The 11,559-nt window shown below is 43.3% G+C and overlaps 1 protein-coding gene across 1 annotated transcript; it reads left to right on the top strand.

Annotated features, from left to right (window-relative positions):
- The first annotated feature begins 1,187 nt into the window (after positions 1-1,187).
- On the top strand, positions 1,188-9,757 carry LOC131560321 (pancreatic alpha-amylase-like). The gene is made up of 11 exons (XM_058809001.1): positions 1,188-1,392; positions 3,519-3,734; positions 5,182-5,328; positions 5,610-5,807; positions 6,325-6,555; positions 7,458-7,591; positions 7,677-7,799; positions 7,911-8,010; positions 8,283-8,404; positions 8,514-8,639; positions 9,228-9,757. Exons 2-11 carry the CDS (start codon positions 3,567-3,569, stop codon positions 9,415-9,417), a joined length of 1,539 nt encoding a protein of 512 aa, XP_058664984.1. The 5' UTR covers positions 1,188-1,392; positions 3,519-3,566; the 3' UTR covers positions 9,418-9,757.
- Positions 9,758-11,559: the final 1,802 nt, after the last annotated feature.

Raw genomic sequence — 11,559 nt, 5'->3', positions numbered from 1 at the left:
TTCTCTTCATTTTGCTGCCTTCTCTTTGTTTTGACTTTTGTTCTTGGGGTTTTGGGCAGGACAGGTTTTCTTGTTTTGGAGACCAAGCAGAAGGATGGGTGCAGGATGGGCCTGAATTTGTACTGTGAAACTGGGCACTGTTCTTCCTCAGTAATCACCTTGCATTGTTCATCTGCAACTTGAAAACTGTCAGTGGTGAGGCTGAAGTCATTAAAACCAGAGTAGCAGTTAAAGCTGATATAGATGTGGTCCTTAGCCTGTTGAGGGTGATAACAGTAGTCACATAGGATTTGCTGCATACTGGGCTGGTTAGCAGAACTGTCTAAAACCATGTGGGAAATACTGCAATGACATTTAATTTAAAAGATATTCTAGTCCAGTGCACTTAAAGGAAAAGTTAGTCCATAAATGACTAAATCATAGCTGATGGTGTGGGAGCTGGTGCAGAAGATTTGTCATTACTCCAGCTGCCAACACTCTAAATCACTAGTATTGGTGGCGGGACCAAAGTAAACCTATCTTTGCTATTTTTTTCCAATAGGAGCTAGCTTAGCAGATTCCTTTGAAGTGCTTTTACTGGAATTACTCTTATTTTACACTTCCCATGGGGACTGTGTTGTTCATTTAATCCTGGAGGGCTTTTTCAACTTAAATGCTTCTATGGTTCTACAGTAGTATGTCCTGTGGCCCGTGTTGAGCTACAGGACCAAAGGCCCACAAGTGGCGCCGAAATAGGATAACAGCAAGGTGGTGCTGTGCTCAAGGGCAAAAATACTTTATAAGAAAGTGCGGAAAGTGAATGTTCAGAGAGCCGTGCCCGGTCCGCGTTGTCCCCGAGACGGGCGGGGCCGGGCTCGCCGCTCCCGGGCGGTGGCGCGGCCCGGCGGAAGGGGCGGGGCGGCCGCAGCGGGCACGGAGCGGGATCCACGGGCTGTGCGCCGCACGGGGAGCCCGGCCGGGAGCCTCCGAGGGGCGGGCACGGAGCGGGATCCACGGGCTGTGCGCCGCACGGGGAGCCCGGCCGGGAGCCTCCGAGGGGCGGGCACGGAGCGGGATCCACGGGCTGTGCGCCGCACGGGGAGCCCGGCCGGGAGCCTCCGAGGGGCGGGCACGGACCGGGATCCACGGGATCCGCGCCGCACGGGGAGCCCGGCCGGGAGCCTCCGAGGGGCGGGCACGGACCGGGATCCGCGGTATCTGCGCCGCACGGGGAGCCCGGCCAGGAGCTTCGGAGGGGCGGCCGCTGCGAGTTTGCTTCGCCTGCCGGAAACTCGGGGTGCTCGGGGGTTGTGTGGGGAGCCGCCAGAAGGGACAGGGCCACTGCTGTGCTGCCCTGTGACAGCCTTTGGCAGCTGCAGCCTCCGCAGCTCGGCAGGTCCGGACGCGGCCCAGGTGTGTTGGATGGCGGCACCGCTCAGGCCGTGCCCAGCACAGACAGGGTGACCCGAGTCCCGGGCTGGCCGGGACAGCGGTGAGGCTCTGCAGAGACGCTCCGCTCCCAGCTTCTCTGCAGTGCAGTCAGTGTTGCAGTCTTCCACATGGCTTCTTAAAGTTTTTCCGAGTTTCGAAATTATTTTGAAGCTAGAGCCATCAGAGTGCCGTGAGGATCTCAACATCTGCATTCTGTTATTATTGCTTGTATTGAAGGCAGAGCAGCCATAAACCTGTTTCAGAGAAAGGAAAATCTACATTGAATCTTTAAGCACTAGGCTTTGGAGCTGGTTGGGTCAAGGTACATTATTCTTATTACTTTGTGTCATTTACTACTTTGCATATTTACTGCTGTAAGTAAAACTTGCCAATCTAATAAATGGCTTTTCTCATCAGAGAAGATGGAATTTTCTTAGCTCATTTTCTCTTAATGTATGTTCTTCCTGTCAGGTCAGAAAGCATTCCTTCATGAAAATGGAAGCACGCACAACAGCTGCTTGTGGTTGAAACTTAATCTGTATACTTTACTTAAGATCTACTAATAAATAATTGTATTAAAGCTGTTTTGTTCACAAGCAGAAAAGCCAGCTAAATATACCAAATGCTTAATTCTAAACAACACTACCTGCTTGTGAAGAGCAGTGATAGCTGATAGTAGTAGGCTCTGGAAGGCTGGTTCTACATTTTATAAACTATATTTTGTGCCTAAATTTGCTCCAAAGAGGGCTCCACTACCTGAGAGGCACGGATCATCCTTTCCTTGAAGCAGAAATGAGGGCAATTTTGTAGAAATCATGTAAAATTTTGTATCAATTTATGTCTGGCTAGGTGTATCACAGCAGGTTAGAGTTTTCAGCAGTGCATTCCCAAATGTGTATTAAATCAGGAAAAGCACTGGTTTCTTTTGTGTAGCAAACCTGAGGGCCCCTCTGTTCATGTTTAAACCTTCACTGAGGTGTTTGGTTTCCCTTGTGACAGGAATTTCTCTTTGCTCTGTCACTGTAGGATAACTTTTTAAAAGAATAGATACTTACAGGAAAGTAACAAGATTCTGTATTTTGTTTTAAGGGAAGTATTAGTTCAGCCGTTTGCAGAAGTTCTTGTAGGACTTCTATCTCGGACTCTAAATCAACTTCTGAACCGAAGAGTGCAATATAAGGCTCTCAGTAGAGTAATGTAAACCTTGATAGTTGTTTAGTTTCTGGTTTGTTACAGTTGTATCTCTCTAGGTGAGGAAAAGGAGAGGCAGTTTTGATATAGGATTGTTGTCTTTGTTTATCCCTGAGTAAATACAAATAGGATACGAGTTGGGAAATACAGTTCCTAGCCTAGCTCATCAGAAGGAAATGTAGCTTCAAGCCTCTGGAAAGCTCCTTCTGCAGAACTCTGAGCACTCAGGAGAATTCTTGGTTATGGAGCTTCACAGCACTTCTAAAATCTGCATGTCATTGCCCACGTTCTTAAAAGGAGAATATCTCCACACAAATCCTGCAGGTGTGCAAAGATAAGACATTTAGCATTTCTGGGTTTCACTATAATTAATGATTTCTGTATCTGAGAGATCTTCCAGATTTCAGGCTGTTGTTTGAATGAGAGATGTCATGCATATCATGAATGACAGACTCACATATGTTAAACCTCCAAAATATCTGGGGTTTCATAACAAATCATGGTAAGAAATATGCTGCCTCTGTAAGGTCTTATCCAAATATGTTCAAGTTGTAGCAACACCATTTGGAAAAAAAAAAAAAGATGTCTCTCAATGATAAATAGGAATGTAAAATAACATACATTAAAATTATAAATAAAATGTCAATTTCAGTCTATATAAGTATTTGTTTACCCTTTGGGGTAGTTTTTGGCTTTATACTAATAAAACCACAACTTTTGCATTCTGGAGGCAGCCTGCATTAAGCAACATCTGAATTTTAGGTGCATGAAAACAAAGTTACTATTAGTATGGGAATTTGATATGGTTTAGATAAGATCCAGTTCTCATACAAAATAGCAGGTAAATAAATATGGTGCCAGAGATGGGTGTTTATCTTTAAACAAGTATTTTCTAATGTGTACTTACCCTCTTACAGGAACATTGGCAGTTAGTAAGAAGAGCCCAGCTGATCACAGAGCACTGGATGGGGATCTATTTTCTGCTGTTAGTTGTAGGGCTTTGTTGGGGGCAGTACAACCCCAACACTGTCCCAAAGAGAACCTCTATAGTGCATCTCTTTGAATGGCGCTGGCAGGACATTGCTGAGGAGTGTGAACGCTACTTAGCTCCTAATGGATTTGGAGGAGTTCAGGTATGTCTGCTCCTATCAGTAGGCAGTGAAATTGCTGCACAGGTGATAATTTGTTTTTCACAGAAAATATTCAATTCGTCAAAGGACAGGTACTGAACAAGAAAAATAGAAGCTGGTAATGGAAGTAGTAAATGCTGACATATATATTCTTCAGCTATCTTTGAGTAAGCATGGATTTATTTCATTGCTCCAAAGTGCATGTTTTGCAGTCTGTGCTATTACATTTAGGTGAATTAGAATTGCCCATCACTTGCTAAATCTTTTTTTACTGCTGTGAAGAGTAACCTATGTTTATCTGCTTGATATTTTTAAATCAAGGAAAGCTCTTAAGAGCTAGATAAATGTAAAATGGAACTATGACAGAACAAAGGGCTTCCAAAGCGAACAAAAAAGTGCTGAAGGTGTTAAGTACAAAAGGCTGCTGATGGTGTTCACCCAAACTGGCCAGTTTCTCTCTGTGTATCACAGTAAGCCACTAAGAGACCCTTCTTTGCAGGAGCCTGGTGTGAGCAGTAGTGCACTGAACACAGGTTCTGGTGAAGCTGTCCCTGTGTGAGTCAGTTCTGTCTGAACAACAGAGACGTGTTCCTGTGCAACCAGAACTGCCACTTGGGTGGGGTAGCATGTCAGGAGAGCAGCCACTTATTAAAGTGTTCCTGTTTGCCTGTCAGATTGCTCAGGAAAAATTGGTGCAAAGGCTGCCTGTCTCTTGTAGCCCAAGAGATTGCAAGCTGGCTTGAGTGAGAACTCTCTCATCATTTTCAAATAATCATCTTGTCTTTGCAACCTTCTTTCCAGGCACACAGACCAGATGGATTTAAAACTGATTTTTTCCCTGGCCTATGCCTGTTTATCATTTTAATCCATTCTGTGGCAAGGTCTTAGAAGTTTTTTTCAGATGATGACTTGCTGAGCTGGTCAGGAAGGTGTGGCAGCTAAGAGGCTGAAGGGCTTTTTCTGAGAAATGGTTGGATCAGGTTGTTGTACCCAGAGGCTTGAAGGTAGCAGCAAAAGCTTATTGCCTAAAAATTATCCTGAAAATTCTGTAAAAAGAAGAAGTATAACTCACCTGGAAACTTACAAGAATTAGGTCAAGAATGCATTCATCCAAAGCATTACAAAAATGGGAAGTTGGATCAGTTTTAAAGGCAGGATGTTACGTCAGTTGTTATGCAGTCACTTCCTTCCTCTGCTGACCTAATTCTTCAATTTCAGGTGCTTCTTTTTGAAGCTTGAAGTCACAAAGAAAATTAGGCCACTCTGTTCATGGGCCTAATTTTTATATTTCTGAGGCCAGGCCTCAGTCTTTTGTTTCCAGCCTACTTTAGTGTAAGCAGAGGATACTGAGGATCTAAGTGTTCTCTAAAAATGTTCTTTCTCTGAAAATACTGGGCAAATAAATTAACCATTTTCAGTATCCTGTTACCTGCCATTGTTTTATTTACAGATTTCACCTCCAAACGAAAATGTTATCATTACTGACCCCCGGCAACCATGGTGGGAAAGATACCAGCCTGTCAGCTACAAGCTGTGCACAAGGTCTGGAAATGAAACTGAATTTAGAGACATGGTGACCCGGTGCAACAATGTTGGAGTAAGTACTTTTAAAACCTTCTGGTGTTTACAATGCAAGGATATAGCCAAGCAGTGATTCTACCATTTAAAAAAAATGGATGTAGTGTTACCTGCCTGTCTGCTGAGCTGCATGTTTTATCACCCTTGCTGTATGCTAATTAAAAAAATGGAATAAAATATTGGCTGAAGCAAGGAAGCAAAAGCAGGAGGATAGGGCAGGAGGTATGGTAGAGAGAACATTAATTAGTGGTGCTGTGGGAAGTAGCTTTTTCAAATTGTTACGTGGATACTGTTCTCTAGGTGCACATTTATGTGGATGCAGTAATCAACCATATGTGTGGAGCCAATGCTGGGGCTGGTGACCATGCTACTTGTGGAAGCTATTTCAATGCAAAGACTGAAGATTTCCCAGCTGTGCCCTATTCTGGCTGGGACTTTAATGATCATAAATGTAAATCTAGAAGTGGAAACATTGAGGATTATCATGATATATCTCAGGTAAACCTACAGCTGTGGTTTTAATGTACATCTGTTCCTGTGCTGTGATTTCTTTGCTCTCATTTACAGTGAGACATTTTTTAAAAGAAATTTTTAAAAGCCTTATGAAAAGCCATCCAAATTAATAACAGAGGTTAGTGTTGTTATTAGGAACACCACTTCTTAAGGGGATAGCTGTACTTGAGACAATGTCTCAATTTCAGATTCAGACAATGTGTTTAGGTAATTAATAAAGACAATTTAAAGCTCATAAAATCTATTTAGTGCTAAAAAAGGTAAAGTTATTATTTGCCTTTTATTGTAATTTGGAAGTTTTCCATGGTCTCAATTTCAGAAGAGAGGGGTAGACTCAATTTCTTATTGCAGCTTCTCTGTAGATGACTTTGCAAAGTAAAGAAATGCACAGGAAACAAAGGCTACTGAAGTTTTACCTGGCATTGTAATATCGGCCAAGAACATTCAAAAGGTGTGTAGAACAGTACCTGAAGTTTATTAGGTGAGAAGGGTTTGATTTCAGGTGCGGGACTGCCGCCTGGTCAGCCTGCTGGACCTGGCCCTGGACAGGGAGCACGTGCGCTCCAGCGTTGCCGCGTACCTGAACCGGCTCATCGGCCTGGGCGTCGCGGGCTTCCGCATCGACGCTGCCAAGCACATGTGGCCTGCCGACGTCAAGGCCATTTTAGACAAGCTGGAAGATCTAAATACTCAGTGGTTTCCTGCAGGAACTAAACCTTTCATTTACCAAGAGGTAATCTTTATTTTTTTTTTAATATTACTTCACAAACACTTCTTGCAGGCCTGGGTACAGACTCAGTCACACATGGCAATGCTTTGCATGGGCTGAGCTCAAGCAGATTTGCAGAAATCATCCTCAATTCCATCCTCAATTATACTCTACAAATATGTAATCTGTCCATAAATGGTAATTGATGTGGAAAATGCCCCACTAGTTTTGGACCTACTGGACTTAGGTAACCTGGAAATTTTATTGAGAGAATTTTTATTGAGGTGAAATTTACTGCATTGTAGTTAGTATAAAAATTCTATTGGTTTAAAAAAAGATACCATTTCCTGAATTTTAAATCCTGGATAATAAATTGCAACATAAGTATTGATTATGGGCTGAAAGTTTATTTTCCAATGGTATAACAAGTATTGTTTGATATTCTGAAATTGTGTTTTACATTTGAATAATGAACTGGAACAAGCAGGTGAGTGTTGGTTTCAGTCAGCAGAAGCTAAACTTGCTGTACATATTTTATTAGATTAATATCTTGCCTGCAAAGTCTAGGCAAAGAGAAACATTCTTTAGCTCCATAGTGAAAGGATGCAGCCCAACTGCTGGAAGCAGAGGCATTGGTGACCATACTGAATATAAAGGAAATACAGCCCAAGCCTTAATCATGGGTAAGTGATCAGCTGGGGTAAGGAGATACAGGATAGAGATGAAAACGAGGTTCACAAGCTGGGCTGAGCTAAAAGGAGAAAATAGCCTTACATATGATTTTACAAGAAACTCAAATAACCAATAGCCAGCTTGAGCCAATAATTAGCTCAAGTACTGTCCCCTTCCTTAAAGCAATGTCTAAAGCAGTGTCTTATTTGTTTGGTTTTTGAGAAGAAAGACATGCTCTATCTTTCCTGTACCAGGTGATTGACTTGGGTGGAGAGCCCATCAAAGGCAGTGAGTACTTTGGAAATGGCCGAGTGACAGAATTCAAGTACGGTACCAAACTGGGGACAGTGATCCGCAAGTGGAACGGAGAAAAGATGGCCTACTTAAAGTAAGGATGAAGTTGCTGCAATTTATCCAGGATTCATTGGATACACCAATTGACAGGGTAACTCCAAGTCTGTGTTTTTGTTTAGGAACTGGGGAGAAGGCTGGGGCTTTGTGCCTTCTGACAGAGCCCTGGTCTTTGTGGATAATCACGACAACCAGAGAGGACACGGGGCTGGTGGAGCTTCTATTCTGACCTTCTGGGATGCCAGGTGAGGGATTGCTCTTGTGTGAGTGATGCTTCTTGCTTTTACTTGTTTGCCTGTGTGTTCTCTGGCAGGTTCCTCCTTTCACATCTCATTCCTTGTTTGTCCACCAAACAGGCTCTATAAAATGGCAGTTGGTTTCATGCTTGCCCATCCGTATGGCGTCACGCGTGTGATGTCAAGTTTCCGTTGGCCAAGACATTTTCAAAATGGAAAGGTGAGCTTTAATTAATTAAATAATTAATTTAAATAATTTTAATTAAATTAGCGCTGAAGATTCATCCATGGGGATTAAATGTGAGAGCAGGGTCAGAGAAGTAGTTCAATGCATTTCAGGTTGTCGAGAGATTTCCCTGTCCCAGGCTGGATGTAGGCAGTGAAACTTTGATGCTCCCTATAGCTTTGTTCACCACAGGGAGTCTCTGCATTGTGAGTCAGAAGATATGAATCTTTTTTTTTAAATAAAAAGACGTTTGTTTTTAATGACAGGACGTCAATGACTGGGTTGGGCCCCCAAGTAACGCAGATGGCTCCACAAAGTCCGTTACAATCAATCCAGACACGACCTGTGGCAATGACTGGGTTTGTGAACATCGCTGGCGTCAGATCAGGTAGGGCACTGGGGAGAAACAAGAAGTAAAAGCAGTTGCTTTTGCTTCCTTCTCCATGTGGCTTTAGAGGTGTTGCAGGTGCAGTGGCAGACAAGGCTTGTGTTTTCAGGAACATGGTTATCTTCCGTAACGTGGTGGATGGTGAGCCTTTCTCCAACTGGTGGGACAATGGCAGCAATCAAGTGGCTTTTGGCCGTGGTAATAAAGGCTTCATCATCTTCAATAATGATGATTGGTGAGTAAGAGGGAAATAAATTGTAATTTATTATGATTATAAGAAAATTGTTATGTGTTAAATATGTATTTCAAAAATCTAGTTACTAGTGAAACCTTTTAAGGTGTTGCTAGCTTGAATAGATATTTCTAATGGATTATTATTGACAGTTGTTGACAATTTGAACATGGCATTTTCCATAGGCACTCTTTGCAGTTTAGACCTTGTAGTGTGGTATTTCTATTTCCCAGTTCTGAAGCTGGCTGTGTCACTGGGCCTGGTCAACCAGCAAAGTCTAAATTTATAGAAGTGGGGGAACTTGTAAACTCAGGAATATGTTCTAAATGTGACAGTTTTAAAAACTGTATTGGAACCGTTTATGTGAGAATGAGTTGACAAGAGAACAGGAGTGAATCAGGGCTGCAATAAGTAGCTGTAGGTTGTGGTGATGAGCAATTTGAAGCATGTAGTTATTGAATAGATTCTGTGGCGTCCAGCGAAGTGCTAGAGGGTAGTTCCATAATTACTTAACATCTGAGGTTTCCAGTATGATTTGAAGAGCATTTTAGAGTCCTCATAATGCTTACTGCACTTTTTTCTTTTCCAAAGGTCCTTGAATGTATCTCTGCAAACCGGTCTGCCTGCTGGCACTTACTGTGATATCATTTCTGGGCAAAAGGAAGGTGACTTGTGTACAGCAGTTGAAGTTCATGTTGCTGCTGATGGCATGGCTAATTTCCTAATTGGGAATGAAGACCAAGATCCATTTATTGCCATTCACGTTGATGCTAAATTGTAACCAGCTGTGTTGTGCATGTGCTCTTCCTTCTCCTCTGTATCTTTGTTATCAGCAAACAGATGTGCAGAATGTCCTGGCTCTCAGGACTGCATGAACTGAGACAGAGCAAAGTGTGTTAGCTGTAATACTGATGAAATAGTGAGCAGAGATGAGAACTGGTGGTGCCATGCACATCTGGGAGTGATGCTATACATCTGTGTACATTTGTAAGTGTACTTTATTCAGTTAAGGTACTAATAAAAAATGGAAGGAGAAGATTGACATTATTAAATTTAAAATCATGGTGCTCTGTGCAGAAGTAGAAATGCAGTTCTCTTTAGGGGCAAGCAGGGTTGCTATAATTGACAGGATATCCAAAAACCAAGAGAAGACCCCTTTGTGCTGAAACATGGCACAATTCAAGTTGATTTTCTAGTCTTTGTATTCTCTTGGAGTATTGTTTTATTGTTAGTATTACTCAAGTTTATTCATGGAGGGCTGTCGCTAAGACAGGGATCTTTTAAGTCAGTTCCAAATGAAGACCTGAAATCATTTCATGCAGAAGAGTCAAAGGTCTTTCTTTTTTGAAGGAGGAAATTGTAGGAAATACAAGAAAGGACTTGGAAAACAGTTTCAAATTCAGTTATATGTCAGGCAGCTCATCTGCACTATCATTTGCATCTGATTTTGGGTTTTGTTCCTTGAATCTGATGAATCATTGATCACTTAAAATAAGGTGAAACAGTTCATAGTAGGGACTGGGCAATGACACCAGAGAAACATTAGATATGAGAAGGTGTCCCCTCCTAGCTGCCAGTGATTCACCTGGTAAAGACCCCATACCTCTTGTGTGATAAATCTGTTACTGATTAAATATTGACCTGGTTTTTGGTAGCCGGAGTACCATGGAGGTGCTCCGGTGAGAAGCTGCTGGAAGCTTCCACTATTTCCAGCAGAACCATTCCCCAATGGCTCTGAAGATGGTCAGTCATGCTGCTGTCCAAAACCAGGCCAACAAGAGAGGTTGATTATGCCTCTGTGCTGACATATTTAAGAAGAAAATCAAAGCAAAGTCACACATTTTTTCTTCTAGTCAGAAAAGAGGAGGAGGTGAGAACAGACCTTGGACACACCAAGGTCAGTGCAGAAGGAGGGGGAGGAGGTGCTCCAGGTGCCAGAGCCGAGATTCCTCTGCAGGCCTCATGGTGATGACCATGGTGAGGCAGCTGTGCCCATGGGGATCCAGGGGGGATGCAGAGATCCACTCACAGCCCATGGGGGAGGTGCCCATGCTGGAGCAAGTGCATGCCTGGAGGAGGCTGGGATCCAGTGGAAGACCCTGTGGAGAGAGGGGGCCCCTGCTTCCAGGCTGGAGCAGCCTGTCTGGAGGACTGCACCCTGTGGGAAGAGAGGCTCAGGTGCAGCAGTTTTGGGAGGCTGTGTGCCCATGAGAGGGACTCACGCTACAGCAGGTGAGGTTTGGCTGTTGCAATTGAGAGTGGACCCATGCCAGGGCAGTTCATGGAGAAATGTCTCCTGTGGGAGGGACCCCATAACCTCACAGGGGGAGGACTCCTCTCCCTGAGCAGCAGAAGACAATCTTGGTGATGAACTGACCAAAATCCCCATGCCCTGTCTCCCTGCACTGTCAGTGGGAAGGAGGAGAGCTGGAATGAAACATTGTTTTAAGGGCTTATTTTACTTGTCATTATCCCCCTCTGATTCTGTTTGTAATAAAATCACTTTGCAACCTTAAGTTGAACCTGTTTTGCCCTTAAATGTTTTCTTCCAGTCCTTATCTCACTCACGAGCCCTTTGTCAATTTTTTTCCCTCTCCACTGCCATGATGTGGCAGGGGTGAACAAGCAGCTCTCATTGGTGCCTGGTGTTGGGCCAGTATAAAACCATGACAGTTCCTCATACCCTGGTCTGAACTCAGTCTAATTCTGAGAGCAAGACACCTCTGAATGCTGGCAAACTCATTCATTCTCATAATGCTGTTAGATTTCCACTCATCTTTCAATCAGCTCCCACTCCTTTTACCTTCAGAGGGTCTGTGTGTTATGTTTTGGTGCAGGGATTGAGAGACACAGACCATGCTATGCAAGCAAAAACATTTATTGCAATAGTTCACCAGTATTTATAGGTCTCTAAGTTCCAAAC

The sequence above is a fragment of the Ammospiza caudacuta genome, chromosome 7 (assembly GCF_027887145.1).
Source record: "Ammospiza caudacuta isolate bAmmCau1 chromosome 7, bAmmCau1.pri, whole genome shotgun sequence".
Classification (NCBI taxonomy): Eukaryota; Metazoa; Chordata; class Aves; order Passeriformes; family Passerellidae; genus Ammospiza; species Ammospiza caudacuta.
Note: the sequence above shows the minus strand (reverse complement) of the source record. Positions and strands in the feature narration are given on the sequence as shown.